This window comes from Megascapheus bottae, chromosome 16 (genome assembly GCF_031878675.1).
Source record: "Megascapheus bottae isolate mThoBot1 chromosome 16, mThoBot2.hap1, whole genome shotgun sequence".
In the NCBI taxonomy this organism is placed as follows: domain Eukaryota; kingdom Metazoa; phylum Chordata; class Mammalia; order Rodentia; family Geomyidae; genus Megascapheus; species Megascapheus bottae.
This window is the reverse complement of record NC_143524.1, coordinates 9539980-9562058: the sequence shown is the minus strand read 5'-3', so window position 1 is coordinate 9562058 and position 22079 is coordinate 9539980. Positions and strand designations below refer to the sequence as shown.

The 22079-nt window shown below is 47.2% G+C and overlaps 1 protein-coding gene across 2 annotated transcripts in view; it reads left to right on the top strand.

The window, feature by feature from the left end:
* Positions 1–1820: 1820 nt before the first annotated feature.
* P2rx3 (purinergic receptor P2X 3) overlaps positions 1821–22079 on the top strand; it is a 32502-nt gene continuing 12243 nt past the window's right edge. The window contains exons 1-8 of one of the 2 annotated variants that reach the window (XM_090348744.1): positions 1821–1954; positions 11170–11305; positions 11662–11733; positions 11915–11978; positions 12709–12802; positions 13142–13219; positions 13408–13549; positions 14016–14152. In XM_090348744.1, the coding sequence (XP_090204870.1) occupies positions 1836–1954; positions 11170–11305; positions 11662–11733; positions 11915–11978; positions 12709–12802; positions 13142–13219; positions 13408–13549; positions 14016–14152 (842 nt within the window). In that variant the 5' untranslated portion in view covers positions 1821–1835. The remainder of the gene's footprint in view (positions 1955–11169; positions 11306–11661; positions 11734–11914; positions 11979–12708; positions 12803–13141; positions 13220–13407; positions 13550–14015; positions 14153–22079) is intronic. The other variant, XM_090348743.1, reaches the window with a different exon arrangement.

Genomic DNA, 22079 nt, shown 5'->3' with positions numbered 1-22079 from the left:
CACTTCTGGCTTTTAATGTGGTTAATTGGAGGTAAGTGCCTCAGACTTTTCTGCCTGAGCTGGCACTCTCAGATCTCCACCTCCTGAGTTCCTATGATTACAGGTAAGCCACTGGTGCTTGGCTTCTACTCCTGCTTTTTGTAGATGATAAAAACAAGCTCAAAGAGGAGTTGCCCAGGGGCCAGGAGTTTGGCCTAGTGGTAGAGTGCTCGCCTAGCATACATGAAGACCCAGGTTCGACTCATTGGTACCACATGCATAGAAAAAAGCTGGAAGTGGTGCTGAGGCTCAAGTGGTAGAGCTCTAACCTTGAGAAAGTCCAAGGACAGTGCTCAGTCTCTGAGCTAAAGCCCAAGACTGGCTTTATCCAGTTGCCCAGAGTCTCAGTGATTTGGCTACAAAGTTAGAGACTAGAATCCACCTCCCTAACACCAGCTCCATTCTCTTTTGACACTATCACAATGATTCTGTGTTCAGAGTGATTGACCGTGTATGTAGAGAAGATTGAAATGTACCATTCCCTGACAATCATTGAGTCCAGTGCCTGCTTAGAGTCAAGGCTTTAACCTATAGGTTAAACAATGCTATTTCTCGAACTCTCTGGAAATATAAATTCAATGGACTTTCATATGTGTGTGTGTGTGTGTGTGTGTGTGTGTGTGTGTGTGTGTTGAGGGTCTTTGGGGGGGGGGCAGCCATAGTGCTTGAACTCTGGCCTGTGCGCTGTCCCTGAGCTCTTCAGCTCAAGGCTACCTCCCTACCTTTTAGCCACAGCCCCACTTCCCATTTTCAGGCTACCTCCCCACCTTTTAGCCACAGCCCCACTTCCCATTTTCTAGTGATTAATTGGAGATAAGTGTCTCTCGGCTTTGTTTTGCCCATGCTTTGGCTCTGAACAGTGATCCTCAGATATTAGCCTCCAGAGTAGCTAGGATTACAGGCATGAGCCACCATGCCTGGCTTGAGAATCTTTCTTTAGTCCATCACCTCTAGGATTTGAGAGAACTCCCAAATGTGTGCGGGGGGGAACTGCCCCAGCCCTCTTGAAGTATGTCATCAAACACAAAGTGAAAAATCCAGATAACAGATAACTAATACAGTAAACAACAACAAAACTCGACAAGTTAGAGCTCCAGCAATCGCCAACGGATCAGAAATATGTGACTGCCAAGAATGGGGGTTCACACCTGAAGCTCCAGCATTCAGAAGGCAGCAATAGGAGGATCACAAGTTTGAGGCCAATGTGGGCTATATAGCAAGATTCTGTCAAAAAAAAACAGAGGCAGAGGAAAGAAGGAAGGATGTAACTTGTTACCACAAATCCAGTGGAATCTCGCAGCTACTCAGGAGAGAAGGGGGTGCTCAGCTGAGGTAGACTGTAAGGTGACTGGGGGATGGGACATGGCAAGGGGCTTTAGGGAGAACCTGAAGCAGCTGGTGAGCTGGGGTGAGAGAGCAGAAACGTTAGCCAGAGAGCAGATAAAACATGAGTCCCAGAAGGCCCTAGCCAGCTGCATCCCAGGCAATCAAGAGCCCAGCATTGAAGACCCCACCCCTGCTGTGACATCACCCGGGAGCGGGGTGGAGACGAATAATAAAGGGGTCCTCCCCCCACCCCTGCCTGCCCTGGCCCTGGACGGTTGGCTGTCAGTGCTCACAGCAGGGAGAGCCTGGGTACTGGGTTAGTCTTGCCTGGTATTACAGGGATAGGTTCCAATCCTGGAGTCCCACTCAGCTGCACCCTCCAGACTTTGATTTGTCTCCCTGCCCTGAGATCCTCTCTCTCCTGAGGTGGCCACTGGACCCCTTCTGCTTGGCCACTGGGCACTCTCAGCATGAACTGCATCTCCGACTTCTTCACCTACGAGACCACCAAGTCGGTGGTGGTGAAGAGCTGGACAATCGGGATCATCAACCGTGCAGTACAGCTTCTCATCATCTCCTACTTCGTGGGGTGAGTCTCTGGTCCTTCAGGTCTTCAGGGTGAGATTGCTCCCTGGTGTCCTGCCCTGCCTCCCCTCAGTGCTACTGGGCAGTATCCTGGGCTTCTCCTCTCCCGATGGGAGGTGGGGGGATACACTTTGTTCCAGGGGAGTCATGACCTCAGGGGTCTGGACTAGGACCCTGGTAAATCCAGACTTAGACTGATATATAGACACACACACTTCAAGCCAGGGGCTTTTTTTTTTTTTTCATCTGGCATTACTGTCTTCCACCCAGAGAAGAGGAAGCACCCCCCCTCCCCACCATCTTTCCTTTCCCTCTGACAAGTCTCGGAGGTCTCAGAAAGACAAGGGAATCCAGGCACACAGCCCCAACTCCAGGGAGATGGGGACAGGATGACTGGATGGTGCACGGTGGGAAGGAGGACCGTCTGCAGAAGAAAAGAGAAAGCTGGATTTGATTTCAAATGAATTCCCTCTTGGCAGAGACAAAAACACCAAGAGCTTGGGAAGGTGAGAAAGTCTTGCATGGAAGGTTAAGGCAAAAGAGGGAATGGTGCCCATGCCATGGGAAGAGTTGCTGAGAAAAGTAGCTTTCCAGATGTCCTGTTTGATTCTTTGCTGAAAATATAGAAATGCTTCACTTTGTAAACAGCAGCAACAAACACAAAAGTAGACATTTCCTATCTTCTGATTCTGTGCCTTAAAACTTAGCCTGGGAGTTTCTTGTATTATAAGAATTATTATAATGATCTCTTATTGTTTTAAGTAGTTGTACAAAAGGGTTTCTCTTCAACATGCCAGTGTATGAGTACAACACAGCCGAGCAGATGATAAATACAATGCATCTCCATCAATGTCACCCCTTCCGTTGTTCTCCTCATCTCTTCCCAACCCCATTCATCCCATCAAGTTGCCCCATTTCACCCTTAAGAACCAGCAAGATCCAAACACTCCCCTCTCAGCGGAGGTACACACTCTTAACACATAAATACACAAAGAGCGGTCAGCAGACAATGGATGGGGGGGTGGAAAACACAGGTTCTAGCTTTCTTGTGGTCATTTCCACAGCACCAGGAAATGTAGGCAGAAATCTCAAAGGTTTTCGTTCCTGGTCTTTGGATCTGTGGTCTCCTCTTCCCCTTGAGACCTTGGGTTTTAATGTGTTGAAAGAGGCAGGCCAGCGATCAGGTCATGAGTTCATTCAAGCCAGTCGAAGAAGGTATCCTGGGCCTGTGTGGGCTGGAGCTGAAAGGTTGCGCCCATGTGCCCAGAAAGACAGGCTGCTGATGTGATGGTTGTAAGCAATTTTTCCTCCAGGATTGTGGCAGCAACCAGATGACTTTGGTGAAAGCCAGTAGCCAGTAGCTAGCCTTCCTTGCAGAGATAGAGAAACAATTCAAGCTTTGGAATGGGAAGGAATGGTCGGAAACGTCCTTCCCATATAGAGTGTCTGTGAAAGATGATGTTTGCAAAGTGTTTCAGAGCTTGACCTAAACTTGGGGTTCCGAAGCTCCCTGTCATGTGTGTATTCAGTGCCACAGCTGTGCAGAGCCTCAGGAAGGCACCCAGGTCCAGATGACAGCAAAGGCCAGTTCAGCACATTCCCAATTTAGCCCGGCTCCACAGGCTTCAGGAGGGAGATGGATGGAAGATACCAGGCTCAACCCGCTCCCCCCACCCCCAGCTACCCCGGTCTCTCCCTCCTCAAGATCAGATCGGGTTCTCCAGTGCTGGGGGCCTGGAGCCGAGTCTGTATGAGGGAGCTTGAGAGAGGCTCTTTGGCGTCTTGATATCCAACCCCATCCATCTCTCAGCCTGACAGTTCCCGGTGGAACACAGCCTTGCAGTTATAGCAGCACATTTGGCAGCCCAGCCCCCTGGCCTGAACCCATCTCAGTCTATAAGAGCCCCTGCACTATTGTGTTTTCATGAATCCATTGACATTAATTCAGAAGAGAGAGAGGGGAAAAAAAAAAGTATTGAGCGTTTCTTCATACCAGGCATTGAGCGCTAGTTGGATAACAAGGTGGACAAAAGCAGACTTAACACTGTAAGTATGAAATGTACATACTTCCTTGAATCTTACAATAGAAAAGCAAGAGAAGGTTATTCCAATCACATCCACAAACCAAATTTCATCTGTGGCTGGGAGGTACACAGGGAGGGAGGCGTTTGTTCTCACCAGAGAAGCAAGGAAGGTTTGTCTGGTCCCAGCTAGGACCTGCTGCAGCAACTACTGGAAGAAAGGAGAGGAGATTTCTCAAGGCAGACTCCACCTCTGCCAAGAGAATAAACGTGGGGGTGGGGGTAGGGTGGGGTGGGGGCAGACAGAAAGAAGTTTGTGATTGGAGCCCAAAGAACAGAGACAAGAGTTCTGTAAGATTTCTAGGAACACAATCAAATGACCAAATCTCACCTTCAGAGAGCTTCTGTTTTGCAGGAAAATAAAGGAATGCAGGGAAGCTCTTGAAACATTTGAATCCGTGTGCGTGTGTGCGTGTGTGTGTGTGTGTGTGTGTTTGTGTGTGTGTGCATGTGTGTAGACAAAGACAACCACAATGGGGAGTGGAGTTGGGTTAGATGTCTAGGGATTAGGGATTCTATGGATGTGGGTGACCCTGCAAGATGGCACTATTGTATGGAGAGCAATCACGATGCCTACACCTCACTAAGGCTGAAATCATCGCCCCCCCCCCCGTGACCCCCTACCAAAGAGACAGGATGGAGATACAGATGGAATTATGTGAGACAAGATGAAACAAGACGGAGTCATGTGAGACAGTCATTTCTCCCTTTTTTTTTTTTTTTTTGGTCAGTCATAGGGCTTGAACTCTGGGCCTGGGTACTGTCCCTGAACTCTTCAAATCAAGGCTACCAGCCTACCCCTTGAGCTACAGTGCCACTTCTGGTTTTCTGGTGGTTAATTGGAGATGAGTCTCATGGACTTTAGGGCCCAGGCTGGCTTTGAACCTCGATCCTCAGATCTCAGCCCCCTGAGTAGCTAGGATTACAGGCTGGCCAGTGATTCCTCTTATATACTCACAGCCACATGCCACCCAGTGGCTCCATAATCTCACCCTCATCCTGGCCTCAGCTACTGACCTGTGGTTGACACCATGTCACCCCCTTACCATTGCCCTAGGGGACAGTGTTTTCCTGACATCTCTAATGCCTTCTCTGGACCCAAGAGAGTGTCTCTAGTCTCCGTTGTGGGGTGAGACTTCCTGGGGAGACTGGGCAGGAAGTAGAAGAAAATCTGTGGGGCCTAACCCCTTGGAATTGCTGGCTAGTGCCAGCCCAATGTTGAAGAAACTGTCTCCATGCCAAGCAGCGGGGAGAGAGTATTTCCCAGTGCTTTGCTGCCCCTATTATCTGAAGGACCATTGGTGGACCCACGTGGCTCTCCCTGTCCTGTTTCTCCCCCATATAATAACCAGGCCTGGGTGACACAAAACTGTCATCCTGGCTACTCAGAAGGCATGAGAGCTGAGGATGGTAGTTCAAAGCAGGAGCATCCACGAGATTCCTATCTCCAATTAACCACCCAAAAGCCAGAAGTGGACTTTGTGGTACAATTGGTAGAGTGTCCATCTTGAGGGATAAAGCAGGGTCTGAGTTCAAATGCCAGTGCTAACACACATATGCACACCAAGAGACCCAGTCTACCTGTTCATCCTCTACCTGTTTCCCAAGAATATTTAGCTCCCTCTCACAGCACTGATAAAAGGACAAGGGTCTGGGCTAGGAATGTGGCTTGGTGGTAGAGAGCTTGCCTAACATGCATAAAGCCCTGGGTTGGATTCCTCAGTACCACACGAACAGAAAGAGCCAGAAGTGGCACTGTGGCTCCAGTGCTAACCCTGAGTAAAAGAAGCTTAGGAATAATGTCCAGACCCTAAGTACAAATCCCAAGATTGGCCTGATAAATAATATAGTATAATATAATACAAAGAGAAGGGCCTGGAATTCAGCCTTCTCAGCACCCCTACCGCTTCCCCTTACCTAACATAGCGTCCTGAGGTTTCTTGTCCAGCACACAAGGTGAGAAATAAGGGAGGAAAGAAAAACTGCTGGAATCCCCATCCTATAGTCCTAGACTATAGCTGTGACTCTCTTTCCTGCCTGATGTCTCCCTACACCACAGCCCTGAGATGGGAGAAACCAATATGGCGCATCGGGTCTGACATCAGCTCAGAGCAAGGCCTTGGAGGACTCCATTTTATGCCTCTGGGTCTCAGTTCCCTGATGTGGAAAATGGATGTAGGAATCCCTCTTCCCAGGGGCTTCTGCGAAGGAGGTGCCATGAATCAAGTACCTTGCCTGAGAGTGTGACTCAGTAATATTCAGTAATAAACAAGAATTATTATTATCCTATGGACTCCCCAACATGTCTCCCCCTTCTCTTTCGCTGCCCAGCTCACACCTTGCTAAGAGACCCTTGTCCTACACACACACACACACACACACACACTCTTCATCCCCACTCCCCCACCTTCTTGACTCCTGGATAGGAGGGTGCTGGCATGCCAATCTGGTCTTCTTCCTGCTCATCTCACCTGCCAAAGCACTGCCACCCGCTTTCCACTCTATAAATAATAAAGTAGGAATGAGAGAGAGAGAGAGGAGAGAGAGAGAGAGAGAGAGAGAGAGAGAGAGAGATTAAGTCAGAGAAGCAGAAGAAATGCCAAGAATCGAAGGTTTCATCTTGCTGTGTCTCCTAAGTCCCAGCCCCTAGAGACGGCCCCAGGGCCCTCTGAGCTGGAAATGAAGCACCCCTCATTTCAGGCTCTCCTGATGATGCATTCCACCCCCCTGGGATCGCTGAAATTCTTCCGCTTGTTAACTCAGAGACAGAATGCAAATGTGGCTTTTTCCTTCCTCATGGGCCCAAGAAAGAAGCCATGAAGGAAGGAGGAAGAGGAGGAGGAGGAGGAGGAGGAGGAGGAGGAGGAGGAGGAGGAGGAGGAGGAGATTGGTTAATTGCTTCTCCCAAGTTTGCAGGCCCTTCCTCCTGTGACATTCCAGAGCTAGGATTTGTGCTCTTCTCAGTGACAGAGCCAAGCCAGCAGAACACTTACCTTGAGCTAGGCAGCATCCTCCTCTGCCTCAGTTTCCTCATGGGTGTATGTTACTAGGGACTGAACACACCTCACAGTACTCTACCAATTAAGGCATTCATTACCCCCAACCCTCTTTATTTTTTGTGGGTCAAGGGGCTTGAACTCTGGGCCTGGGCATTGTCCCTGAGCTCTTCAGCTCAAGGCTACTGCCCTACCCCAGGGCCTGGTGTTGTCCCTGAGCTCTTCATTTCAAGGCTATCACCCTACCCCTTGAGCCACAGCCCCACATCCCCTTTTCTAGCGATTAATGGGAGATGAGAGTCTCTCAGGTCTTTAGTGCCCGGGTTGGCTTTGAACCGCGATCCTCAGATCTCAGCCTCCCGAGTAGCTAGGATTATAGGCTTGAGCCACTGTACCGGCTTTTTTTTTTTTTTCTTGAGATAGTGTCTCACTAACTTTGCCTCTGCTGGCCTCCAGCTGGTAACAATTCTCCTTCCTCTGCTTCCTGAGCGGCTGAGATCAAAGCCACGAGCCATCTAGCTCAGCCAGCTTCCTTATTTTTATTTGTGATATGGTGGTAATAATAAAGTCACTTCACTGGTGAACACCTCATCAGAGGAATGAGCCTAGCGTCCAGGGTTTGTTTTGTGATAATGATCAACTGAAATCTACTTCTCATCAGCCTTTGTTTCAGACTTTATGATCAGGCCTCTGAGAAGCATGTCCGTCCACACCTTGGCCAGGCACAGAAAGTTCCAGAAGGAGTCTCAGTGTTTGGACTGTGGCTTACGCTTTAGTGAGTGCTCATGGGCCATCGTAGCTGGGAGAGGAAAGCTAGGGCTCCAGTCTTGACCTCTGCATTCTGAAGTCATTGGATTACTTCTCCGTTTGCTCTAACAGGGTTCTTCTCCCTCCCCTTCCCTTCCCAGTGCAACACAGCCTAGTAAATGAGACTTTAGTGAGATTCTGCCCCCACCAGGAAAAGTACTAGGGAGGTAAAGTACACAGCAGTGCACAGGGCACAAAGGCGTGGCACTCAGAAGAGTGTTTTACAAGCATGGGAATAACTCCTAATGGTGCATTCATCTATGCACAGGTAACAGGTTTGGAGCCATTTGCCAAAGCTCACAGGGATTCCACATCTTCTTTTCAAAGAGCCATTCAGAATTCGAGTGACCACTACCAAACAAACACACAAGGGCCAGGTTCTGGTGGCTCATGCCTGTAATCCTAGCTGCTCAAAAGGCTGAGATCTGAGGAGCAGATCCAGGGCAAAGCCAGCCAGAGCAGGAAAGTCGGTGAGACTTTCCAATAAACTACCCTCCCCCACCCCTAAAAAAGGCAGAAGTGGAGCTGTAGTTCAAGTGGTCGAGTGCTAACCTTGAGAAAAGAAGCTCAGGGACAGCACTTGAGTTCAAGCTCCAGGATTGGCACCAAAACAAAACAAGGCTCATGTCATCATTCCACAATGTGTATATATCTCAAACCATTCACATTGTTTCTCACAAGTATATATAATTACTACCTATCAATTAAGGGCTAAAAAAAAAATTATATAGAAGAGGGCCAGGAGTTTGGCCTAGTGGTAGAGTGCTTGCCTAGCATGCATGAAGACCTGTGTTCAATTCCCCGGTACCACATACATAGAAAAAGGCCAGAAGTGGTGCTGAGGCTCAAGCGGTAGAGCTCCAGCTTTGAGAAAATCCAAGGACAGTGCTCAGGCCCTGAGTTCAAGCCCAGGACTGGCAATATATATATATATATATATATATATATATATATATATATATATATATATATATATATATATACATGAATGAAAAGCAGCCAGGTATGGTGGCTCACCCCTGTAATCCTAGCTACTCAGGAGGCTGAGATCTGAGGATCAAGGTTCAAAGCCAGGCCAGGCACAAAAGGACCTGAGACTCATCTCCAATTAACCTCTAGAAACAGGAAGTGGGGCTTGGCTCAAGGGTAGGATGGTAGCCTTAAACTGAAGAGCTCAGGGACAGCGCCCAGGCCTGAGTTCAAGTCCCATGACAAAAAAAAAAAAAAAAAAGAACAAGAAAAGAAACTGGGCTCGGGGGCCTCGTGCCTGTTGTCCTAGCTTCTCAAGAGGCTGAGATCTGAGGATCATGGTTCAAAGACAGCCCTAGCAGGAATGTCCGTGAGACTCTTACCCCCAATAGACTAGCAAAAAGCCAGAAGTAGATCTGTGGCTCAAGTCATAGAGCTCTAGCTCAAACGAAAAAGCCAGGGACCATACTCAGGCCCTGAGTTCAATTCCCAGAGCCAGTAAAAAGCAAAATCTGTACAAGCAAATCTGAATGAGGAAAAACCAATTATGGAGATCACTCTGAATCCCTCCCTGAAAACAAAATGGGGACTACTTGTGGTCATCAGCCTGTGAGCACGGCATGTCTGGGGATTCATTCTACATGTGCCTGTGAGTGTCAGCATGTCCTCGGAGCTCCCCGAGTCATCCAACCCAACTTCCACCCCAGGAACACATCTTAGCTCAGCACCCCTAGAAAGAGAGCATCAAGCCCTCCTTCAGTTTTCCTGGCCCTTGGTACCTCCGCCTCCTTATAAAGTCCCCAGACAGGCCAGCGCAAGTACTGCCTCTGCAGGTATCTTGCACAAGTACTGCCTCTGCAGGCTTCCAGTGCAAGTACTGCCTCTGCAGTAAGTGTTACCTCTGCAGCTATCCAGCGCAGGATGCCCACAGCTCATTTTCTCTGGGCTGCCTAAGCTCCTTGCATCTGTCTTCTCCTGATGAATGCTACCAGGTTTTCCTACTCTGACTAGGTGCACAAAAGCATTTCCAGAAGCGCACCCTTGGATTCCATTAGATGTAGCTAATCTCCCAAATTGGCTTTGGTGGTCAAGTAACATTAAGAAGGGTTGGGAGTCCGTGGCAGAGTGCTTACCTACGGTTCACGAAGCTCCAAGTCTCATTCCTAACACTGCTAAGCCATAATCTTAACTGTGTGTGCGTGCACACGTGCATGCACTGGTAATAGGGCTTAATCTTAGGGCTTCTTGCTCTTATCCAGCTTTCCTGCTCATGCCTGGTACTCTATCATTTGAGCCACATCTCCACTCCAGGATTCTGTTGGTCAACTGGAGATGGAGTCTCAGGTACTTTTCTGCCCAACTTCTCAGTTTAACTTCAAACCACAATCCTCCAGGTTCTCTGCCTCAGGAGTAGCCACCAATGCCCAGCTAATCATTATGATTATCATTGTAAGTACAGAATGGATAAATAATACATATAAAATGTATAGTATGTATAAATAAGTAAGCTTCCAGACAGTGTCCGCAGCTCCTTCTTGCTTTGAGAGAGATGTTAGGGGGCAGGGAGTGAAAGAAGAGAGGGAGGGAGCCCTGCCTTATCTTCTGGGTCCTGGACTAGTGTACCCCGGGCAGGGAGATGGCAGTACAAGTAATGACCACTGGGTGGCAGGGCAAACCAAGGAATAAGATCAGTACCCCTCCCCAAAGTAACTTGAATGTACCTGCCAGGTCCAGTCTCAAAAACTTCCCTTCCTCTCTCCAAACTCTGCCCAGCTGGTGAATATTATCTAGCACATGGTTCCAAGCACCATTCCTCAATTTACCTCCTGAGAATTTACTACGAACAAGACAGCTGTAAACATAACTTGAGATGCATGATCTCAGGGGCCTGGGCCTCTCTGCCCTGTGTTACACAAATGTATGGAGGTATGTGTGTGGGGTGGGGAGAGGGGGTAATTCCTTCTCAGGGGTGAAAAGCACAAACGTGCAGACAGGAAGCTATGAAATTAAAGTTCAATGGGAGAAGACAAGAAGGAAAAATGTCAGGTATGTCATGCTACGTGACTTTTTCAGCATAGGCTGTTATCCAAAGGTATAGATCCAAATACCTCACCCTTGTTCCTAGACCTATGAACTCTCTTGTCCTTCCTCTCTCTCTATCTCTGTTTGTCTGTGTCTCTCTGTCTCTCTGTCTCTCTCTCTGTCTCTCTCTCTGTCTCTCTGTCTCTCTCTCTCTCTCTCTCTCTCTCTCTCTCTCTCTCTCTCTCTGTCTCTCTCGCTCTCGCTCTTGCTCTCCCTCTCGCCCTCTCGCTCTCTCGCTCTCTGTCTCTCCCTCTCCCTGCCCCATCCTGGCTCTTCTGTCACAGATGGGTTTTTTTGCATGAGAAGGCCTACCAAGTACGAGACACAGCCATTGAATCTTCCGTGGTCACCAAGGTGAAGGGCTTTGGGCGCTATGCCAACAGAGTCATGGACGTGTCTGACTACGTGACACCACCACAGGTATGGCAGCACCGCCCCCTAGGGACATGCCACCTGCCCCAAAATGGGAAGGGGCAGGAGTGTCCCCATGGCATCCCCAAGATCCAGTAGCTGAGAGCTGCCCTCTGCAGTAGGGTCCTGGGCATCAGGAAGCTGGGTTCCTCACCAGGATGCCCCCTCCCTTGCCTTGAAGCCAAGAACAACACATCCAGTGAGCCACAGGGCCTGTGGGGGAGGGGGGAAGTGCTACTGTTCTGCAACTTAGCCCAGATTGCTTAACCAGTCTGATCACATCAGCCATCAACTGAGATAGCCAAAGCCTCCACCTCACAGAGTGGAACTGTTGCATTTGTTCTCTCTGTTCCCTCCCTCCCTAGGGCACCTCTGTCTTTGTGATCATCACCAAGATGATCGTGACTGAAAACCAGATGCAAGGATTCTGCCCCGAGGTGAGGGGAAAGAAGGGAGGCTGGAGGAACGAAGAGGGCCCAGGGAGGCAAGGCTGGCAGGTGGGAGCAGTGCCTCAGCATGGGTCCGAGCAAATTCCCACAGTCCAGACTTGGAGCTGTGCTGGGAGCCTCGGCTGAGGCCCTCACACACACGTGGCCCTGTCTTCCCCCTCCCCCACAGAGCGAGAAGAAATATCAGTGTGTGTCTGACAGCCAGTGCGGGCCTGATCGCTTCCCTGGTGGGGGTGAGTGCAGCCCCTTCTTCACCCTCGCAATCCCTGGGGTGTTGTGAGTGTTAGTGGAAGCCGAGAGGGAAAGCCCACCCTAGGAGGGGCAGTAGAAATCAACACATTCCATCTAGAGCAGTTGCCTGGGTGCCATCTTCTGCAGGGGAGAGGGAAAGGCTTCATGGGGAGCCTGGCCTCTGCCCTCAGAGGAGTTTGCAATCAAAGGATGAGTGTAGGAAAAAGGGATGAAAGTGACAGCAAGCGTCAAGGAGATATAGAACCATGAGGATTGGGGGTGATGAGGGGCATCCAGGAAGAGAAGGACTTGATAGGTTGGCAGGGCTTCCTAAAGGGCTAGTAATCCTAACTATTCAGCAGACTGAGATCCGAGGGTCCCGGTTCAAAACCAGCCCAAGCAAGAAAGTCCATGAGACTCTTCTTTCTAATGAACCACCAGAAAACCAGAAGTGGAACTTGACTCAAAGACCTTGAATTCAAGCTCCAGAACTGAGAGAGGGAGGGAGAGAGGGAGAGAGAAGACAGAGAGAGGTGGAGGAGAGAACCAGAGCATCTCAGGCAGTAGGGATAGAACAGACTCAGGAGCACCAAATGAAAGGAACACAGAGAAGAAGGAGTGTCAGGGAAGTTGGGGACTGAGCCTGTGAAGGGAAGGCTGTCACTTCCCTTTGACTTGGAGGGAGTGTCAACAGGCAGGTGGTCACCCAGCCTTGTGCCTCCACCCTCCCAGGAATTCTCACAGGCCACTGTGTGAACTACAGCTCTATGCTCCGGACCTGTGAGATCCAAGGCTGGTGCCCCACCGAGGTGGACACAGTGGAAATGTAAGGACTGGATCCGGAACAAAAGAGAGTGGATCCTACATTTCCCCTTTTTGCCAGTATGAGCTGCTTTGAGCATCTCTGAACTTGTGAAGATGGATGCAGTATCCTTCCTAGGGAGGGGAAGAAGCCTCCAGGTGTCCAGCCCTCCCCCCTCCATGCTCCATCTCCCCACCCCTCCTCTCCTTCTCACCTTCAGATCACATCCTGCCTTTCCACTACCAACCCCCAGAGGGCTTTGGTCTATAAGAGGCCTCTACCAGGGGGCTTCCCCCATGGGAGAAAAGGCTCCTGTCTCCTCCTCTAGTTCCTAGGAGCTAATATGCCTGTTCACATCCACAGGCCTGTCATGATGGAAGCTGAAAACTTCACTATTTTCATCAAGAACAGCATCCGTTTCCCCCTCTTCAACTTTGAGAAGTGAGTCAGTCCTGCCTTCTTATCTTGGGGTGACTCCCATTTCCATTCTCCCCAGAGGGCTGGGCCACCCAATTAGCAGGTAACCACAGGGCCCCCTCTCCAGTGTGGAGCACCCTGAGGTGACCAGAGACTGGAAGAAATTCTTTGCATTGACCCTGAGCCATGCCTCTCTCTTCTCTTCTCCCCAGGGGAAACCTCCTACCCAATCTGACAGCTGGGGACATAAGGACCTGCCGCTTCCACCCTGAAAAGGCCCCTTTCTGCCCCATCTTGCGAGTAGGGGATGTGGTCAAGTTTGCAGGGCAGGATTTTGCCAAGCTAGCCCGCACGGTGAGAACCTGATAGTTCTTCCACAATCCCTAATCTAGAAGCTCACCCTGTCCTCTCCCGCCTTTAAGGCCCTGGGATGGCAACAAGGATGCTGGGAAGGAGTTGTGGTGAGACATTGCCATCTGGTGGAAGCATCTGAGGACTGCAGCTGGCTTTGTTCCGAATCCTATTGTCCACCCCAGCCCTGAGTGGTCTTGCCTTGTCCCAACATTTCCCTAAGCTTCAGTTTCCCAGGTTTTCATCTCCTTCTCCCTTCCACATATCTACATTTTACCTCAAAGAAAGGCCTTGGAATTTTTTGATAAGGAGCCTACTCTGGCTCTCTCACTCACACTTGTAATCCCAACTGCTCGGGAATCAGGAGGATCCACCTTCCACCTAGAGAACAGAAGTCGCTTTTCCCAGAGTGGTGGCCCCTCTCCTCATGGAGAACAAGGGAGAACTCACACCTGGTCCTTCTCTTCAGGGAGGAGTTCTGGGCATCAAGATCGGCTGGGTCTGTGATTTGGACAAGGCCTGGGACCAGTGCATCCCCAAATACTCCTTCACTCGGCTTGATGGTGTTTCTGCGAAGAACAGTGTCTCCCCTGGCTACAACTTCAGGTAAACCTGCGTTCTGCTGTGATATAAGAGTCGGGCAGAGGTGGCTTCAAAGAACTCCATTTTTTTTCTTTTTTAATCTTTATTGAAATGGTGCTGAGCAAGGGAGTTACAGTTATATAAATAAAGTAATAAGCACATTCATTTTTAAACACTGTTCCCCCATGCCTTGTTTTCCCCTGCTTACCCATCCCTAACTCCTTTCCCCCCACCCCAAGTTGTAAGGTTCATATGCAGCATAGTATCAAGTGAGTATCAGGGTTGCATTTGCTCATCCTTTGTCTTGCTGTTTCTGTGATTCCCTTTCCCTTCCACAGATGGAATAATCTTTTATATATAAGACACAAGGTACAGAAAACTAAAAGAAACAATGTAAAAAAAAACCACCCTACATACAGGACAGAATAAGAACCTCTTGTTTCCATATCGTGGAGCTCATGTTGATAAGCTTAATTTTATATGGTCCAATGCACTAAGCAATTGGGTTATTGAGATCCCCTGTTAAGAATATCATAGACTTATCCTTGCTCTTACAAATGAGGAAAACCATGCAGCCTACCTTTCTTTGGATCTTGCCTACTTCACTTGATAGAATTTTTCCAGGTATTTCCATTTCCTTATGAACAGGGCAATGTCATTCTTTTTGATGGAAGCACAGAATCCCATTGTGTATAAGTACCACGTCTTCTTGATCTACTCATTTACTGAGGGGCATTTGGGTTGGTTCCATAGCTTAGCTATGGTAAATAATGTTGCAATGAATATGGCAAAGAACTCCAATTTAACCAGCACTGTGTGTTAGGAGGAAAAATTTTTCTTCAGGGAAGATGGATAAATGGATGGATGGAGGGATTGGATAGGTGGATGGATAAATTGAGGGAGGGAGGGAGAGAGGGAGGAAAGAAGAAAAGGAGGGAGGGAAGTGTGGAGGGATAGATGGATGGATGGATGGATGGATAAATGGGTGGATGGAAGGATAGATGGATGGGTGGATGGATGGAGGAGGGAGGAAGGGAGGGATAGACAGATGGGTAGATGGATGAATTGATGGATGGAGGGAGGGATAGATGAATGGATGGCTGGATAATTTTGGCAGATGGAGGGATAGAAGGATGGGTAGATGGATGGTGAGGGTACACATCATCAAAGGAATCAAGTCAAGGATTCCGCTTAGGTCAACAGACCAGTTCGTATAGGTGTTCCAAAATGTCAGAAATCTTCAGCCATTCTTACCTCTGGCCTTCTCTTGTTGATGCCTAGTGAGATACATTCCCTATCCTGAATTCTCTAAGGTCCTTCACTCCCCAAAACAAACACAATAGCTAGTCCATTTTACAAGAGGGGAGTTTGTTTTTAAGTCTTACACTAAGGAATTCCATGAGTCTCAAATAACAGTTATAATGATCGTTACTTCTTCAATGTCTTTTTTTTTGGAGGGGGACGTACGTTAGGCTTTAAATATCATGTCATTTAGATGTCCAATTGCGTTGAGACCTAAGCCATTTTCCCTGTATCTGGTGGCAGGGAAAGAAAAAAAAACCACACATATTTAGAATAGCTGAAGGACCTCACACAGCCCTTGGCCTCCTCCTCTCTTAATTTCCTCATCTGTAACCTGCTGGTGATTTTATGTTATCTTAAGGATGCTATCGACCAACACAGGAAACCCTTTAGCTCTCAGTTTCGTACTTTCTTTAAGTTTTGAAGATCCTAAAGTTTCTGCTAGATCCTGATTAATTACACTATTAGAAGCTGAAAGTTGTTTTAAAAAATTGAAGTAATGATCAGGGTGAGAAATGCATGGGAAACTTTCATATTTTTAAAAAATGGTTACATGTTGGGTTGTATGAGTTCCTTTTGTTATAGAGGTAATATCCATTAAGGTGACTTAAATAACCCATCTTGATTTACAACTTAAACAAATAACTTCCAGAAGCTGGGCACTGGTGACTCACTAACAAACTGCAATCCCAGGTACTCGGGAGGCTGAGATCTGAGGATCATGGTTCTAAACTAACCCAAATAGAAAAGTCCATGAGATTCTGTGTGTGTGTGTGTGTATGCCAGTTCTGGGGCTTGAACTCAGGGCCTGAGCACTGTCCTTGAACTTTCTCAAGGCTAGTACTCTACCACTTGGGCCACAGCACCACTTCTGGCTTTTTCTATGTATGTGGTACTGAAGAATCGAATCTGAGTCTTTGTGCAGGCTAGGCAAACACTCTACCACTAGGCCAAACTCAAGGCCTTCCATGAGATTCTTAACACCATTTAACCAATAAAAAAAAAAAACCCAAACTGGAATTGGAGGTGTGGCTCAAGTAGTAGAGAGGTCCAGCCTTGAGTGTGAAAAACCTAACAGAGAACACAAGATCTTGAGTGCAAGACCCAAAACCTGCACTCCCAAGGCATGAAAAAAAACCTTTCCCTATACATTTTATATTTAATAGTTAATATATATATTCATAAAATTTTGAGCTTCTTTTCTCCTACTTCCTCTGTGTAAAGACCAAGGTGCTCCTCTTTCTTCTATGTCTCCCTCTATTGTCCTGTTTTGCTAAACAAATCCATGCTAATATACATGCATATATATACACAGCCATGTCATATATATGATATAACATATATAAATGATATACATAATATGAAATGGCAGTGCACACCTGTAGTCCAGTTTGAAAAATGAAAGCCTAAACTCCACAGGGAGACCCTATCTCCAAAAAGGAAAAAAAAAAGAAAAGAAAGAAGGAAGGAAGAGAGAGAGAACATAAATTTTATATACATATATATGTTCTCTGAAAAGAAGAATTTAAAAATTGAAATTGCTTTCATAATCAACTCCAGAGTTTAAAAAACCATAGGAAACAACACATATTTTAAAGTAGGTTAAAAATACTGTTTGGCTCACTGGCAGAAATTGGCATATTTATTCAGTCAGTGCATCACACTGAAATCAATACAAAGGATATTTGTATGGTAGCTTAAAAATATTAACACATTTTAATAAAATTCTCAGGATCTGAAAGGCAAGTTTTCATCCTTATAAGTTCCCTCTGGCCTTTGGGAGTTATTCAGTCCACCAAATAACTCATTTGGCAGGAATTCTTATAAAAATATGACTCTGTGTGTGTGTGTGTGTGTGTGTGTGTGTGTGTGTGTGTGTGTGTGTGTGTACCAGTACTGAGGCTTGAGCTCAGGACCTTACACTTGGCCTTACATTTGGCTTTTCTGCTCAAGACTGGCACTCTACCACTTGAGCCACACTTCCACATTGGGTTTTTTGCTGGTTAACTGGAGATAGGAGTCTCTCAGATTTGTCTGCCTTGGTTGGCTTTGAACTGGGATCCTCAGTTCTCAGCCTCCTGAGTAGCTAGATTACAGACCTGAGCTACGAGCGCCTGAAAAACTATAATGATTATGAAGACCACTAATTACAGGTGTCATATAGTTTTTGAACAAGGACTTTCATTCAAAGAATGAGCTTGGAGTGCTTTACCTTACGTTATTACAATGGCCACCACCCCGCCTATCCTGCATATCCTAGTCCTAGTCCTAAATAAGCTTGCAATGGATTTCAGGGGATAGGACAGAGGATCTTTAGGGACCCTGACAACATACTTCCTGGAGTCTACTAGAAAGATTTGGAAGGTGTGGGTCCCTCTTAGGACCTCAAGTAACTGACACCCACCCCAAAGCCTCAGGAGAGAATATGGAAGGGAGATAAGGGGCCTTTTAAAGCAAGATCCTTGTGATAAAAGTCTACAAAGGAGGTAGGAGCTGATGACTCATGCCTGTAACCCAACTTACTCAGGAAGGTAAAACTTGAGGATTGCAGTTCCAAGCCAGCCTGGGCAGGAAAAGTATGTGAGACTCTTATCTCAAATTAATCACCAAAAGAGCCAGAAGTGGAACTATAGTGATAGACGCTAGCTCAGGCCCCGAGTTCAAGCCCCAGAACTACTGATGTATGTATGTATGTATGTATGTATGTATGTATGTATGTATGTATGTATGTATGTCAGTCAGTAGGTGGGTGGGTAGGTGGGTGACGGACAGACCAACAGATGGATAGGGCATAGAGTCAGGGTGGTGTCTGATGGAGTGATTTCATGCTACTCTTCAGAATCTCACAAAGCTACTTGTGTAAGAGTGAGGTGTTAGCCCATGTGCAGCATGATTTATGCATTTTGGTAATTATTCCTCATTCACTTCACAGATGAGAAAACTGAGGCTCACAGAGTGAAATCAAAGCCACAGATATAAAGAGCTTGGGAGGCCGGGAGCAAATATATTGCTTTTCTTAGTTGATCACCAACCCAAGCAGGAAGACCAGGGACATTCACAACTGTTAATCCTTGATCCTTGTTGGGGGGGAAAGGGAGGACTTTTCCTGCATAATGAAGTAACTAGGATTATCTGCATGAGCCACAGGCTCCTTGCACATTTGCTTATTTTTATGAAGACTCTTTCCAAGCACATTGAGATTGTATTGGGTGAGATCATCTGGATTTTTAGTGGACAGAGTTTATTAGCATTTCTAAAAATAAGAGCAAAGCAAGTTACTGGTGTGCATGTGAGTGCAAGGCGGTGTCTGCAGCCTAGACAAGGGCTCTTAGCTTCTTGGTGCCCTCGCACAGAAATTGTAAGATCTGCTAAGTATTTGCTGTGCACGTGAGTGCGCATGTGTGTATTGGCAGGTGAGTGGGTGGGTGTGTTTGCTCGTGGGTGTATGTGTGAGGCCCAGTGAGCGTGTGTTAGTGAGTGTGTATAAGTACACAGGCATTGATGGTGGGGAGACAGATTAATAATACTGTATCTGTCAGGGTCTCAGCAGGAAAACAGATGGCACATGCAAATTGGGTAATTTGAGGAGACTTTAATGAAGAGACTGCTTTGAAGGTGTGGGCAGAGGGTAGGGAAGCCACAGAAAACACCCTGGGGGTCTGGCGACAGTAACAGGACCTTGGTTATTACCACCAGTCCTGAAGGGGTGAGGAAAGAGGCCACTGAGGCAGTGGGACACAGAGATGTGACCGGGGAGTGTCACCTGCAGTCAGGGCTGGGAGAAGCAGTCTCTGAAGGCAGCCAGGGCAAGGAGGAGGCTAGGATTGAGAGCCCAGCATCCTGAGAACATCTCATTCGTGAAATCAGAGCCCCTCCACTAACTCATGGAGGTTCAGTCTCTTGATGCCCCGAATGACATGGAGCGTTGCCCAAGAAAAATGTCTGCTTTACAGACAGAGCAATGTTGCAGGCTATCTCTTGACTTTGTTTCCAAAAACAGGACATAAATGCCTTCTCAGAATAATAAATGTGAGCAAGTCTGATTGCCACAGTAATGGGGCCTCCTCCCTCATCCTTCAAAACTGCTAACATCTTAGGGATTTCTTTCCAATCCTGTTCTTGTGTGTTTATTTATTTCCTCATTTTAGAGAATAGTATTAGAGTTTGTACTTGCCAGATAGGTGTGCTATTTCTTGAACCATACCCCAGCCCTTGGGTGTTTATTTTTTAAATTCCAAGCTTTTGAAGAATGTCAAAAGCTTATCCCTTGACCCTCAAAATAAGAGTCCTTGAAAAAGCTGAGAGTCCATGGCTCATGCCTATCATCCTAGCTACTCTGGAAGCTGAAATCTGAGGCTTTAAGCCAGCTCAGGCAGGAAAATCCATAGGGTTCTTGTCTTCAAATAACCTCTACCCCCCCCAAAATTTTTTAAGCCAGTAGTAGAGGTATGGCTCAAGTGGTAGAGCACCAGCTTTGAGCAGAAAAGGCGTAAAGAACAATACCCTGACTCTGAATTCAAGTCCCAGGACAGGCACAAAAACAAATACAAACCAACAAACCAGTCAGAGATTGGCCCAGTGGTGATTGCTGGGGTGCTGGGAACAAACAGACGGTTGTGCACAAAGCAAAATCTGATGTCTCTACTTTCCTCTAAGACAGCTTTGCTACTAAAAGGCAATGCGATTTTTGGATTTCCTCTTTTGATGTCTGGAACCAAAAAGAAAAATCTTGTTCAGATGCTAGATGTTCCTTGGGCAGTAGGAGTTTCCTAGCCATTATTTGGTGTTGGAAACATACCACAGCAGCTTTCAAGAAGCGCAAAGATTTGGCTCCATTCTGCTTCCATACCAAAGCGAGCCAATCAGCTACGATCCCAGGCTGATCGACAGAGACAGCATCAAAGTGCGTCCCTGGCTTTGATCATTCTCTCTACAATCTGGGTTCTTCTCCTTCCAAAAGCCATAGACTATGTGTTAAAAAAGCAGCCACGTGGTGCCATCATTTCCACAGAGACGTGCAAGGCCCCCCTTAGCAGAGCACATTTGCTTCCTCTCCCTCAGATTCCTTTCTTCAGCTTTTTTTTTTTTTTAATTTGCAATAACGAAGATCTGAGCCCAAGGCTTTCCACTTGCTAGATAGGGGCTCACTTCCCTAATTCCAACCCTTTGTTCTTCTGCTGTTTTTGGCGATCCACATGTGAATTCACTAGGCAAGCACTCTACTTGAGCCACCCCTAACCATTTTTCTTTGACTTTAGTTAATTTTCTCACAGGTTCTTGTGTATTTACCCAGGAGATCCCTTGACCACAATCCATCTATTTATGCTTCCCCCAGAGATGGGATTACAGATATCATCCACCACACCCAGATTATTGGTTCATATGAGAAGGAAGATGTCTTTCTGACTTGTTGCCCAGGCTGGCCTCGAACTAAGACCCTCGGTCTTTGGCATTCTAGGTAGATGGGTTTCTAGGCATGTGCCACCATGCCCAGCCTTTAGCTTGTTTTTCTGTGGGTTTTTTTTTTGTTGTTTTTGTTTTTGTTTTTTAGATGGAATCTTGCTAACTTTTCCAGGCTGGCCTCAAACTCACAATCTTCCTGCCTCTCTCCCCTCCTGAGTAGCTGGGGGTAAAGGCATGAGCCACTTTGCCTGTCCTTTCTAGAGGCATCAGTTGGAGGTGAGACAGAGCAAGTGGTCCTGGGTATACACAGCTGTGTGTGTGTAGTGTTTGTGTCTAGTCTGCTGTCTCAGCAACAACTTAAAATCTGACACTGTTCATCAAAGAACCAGGGACTTAGCAAGTGTTCTGTATACATGGTCCTCCAGACTCTGAAGAGATAGAATTTTCTAGATAGAAGTCTGAGACTTGTCCAAGAACAACACAGTATTTGTGCTAGAGCTAAGACCCAAACCAAAGCAGCCTGGTTTCGGAACCTGCACTTGCAGCTACCGTAAGCAAGCAGGACCAACAGAGCTACCCTCATTTACAGATAAGGAAACTGAGGCAGGGAATGACACTCTCCAAAGTAGGCCCATGAGGCTTTTAACCTTCCTTTGCCTCATTAATTAAAGATCAATTAATAGTGATATTGTGTGTGTGTGTATGTGTGTGTGTGTGTGTGTGTACAACTCAGAGGTTAGTCACTGTCCCTTAGCTTTTATGCCCCAGGCTGGCTCTCTACCACTTGAACCACAGCTCCCTTTCCATCTTTATGGTGGTTGATGGTAGTTAAGAGCCCCAGGAAGCTTCCTCCGTGGACTAGCATTGATTCATAATCCTCAGATCCTGAATACCTCGGATTAAAGGTATGAGCCCTGATCCCTGGCTCCAGGCCATGCCACCTTTCTGAAGCATCACCAACAACAACTTTTTAAAAGTGAGCCTTGGGACATGATGAGGTCTGTAGACTCCTGAGTAGAGAAGTTTGACTGTGGGGTGTTCTCTAAGGATGGAGGTCCAGCCAGCTCTAAGGATGTGGCCCCCATCCCAGATGCAGTAAGTCTGCCAGGAGATATTTTCCTATCAGTATAAGATCAACTGTAAATGTGTATATATTTTGCGGCTAGCAGAATTACTTCCCAGCCAGGCAAAGCTTTGCTGAGAACACCACCACCTCCTGCACGTGGAAACTCAATTTTCCTGGCAC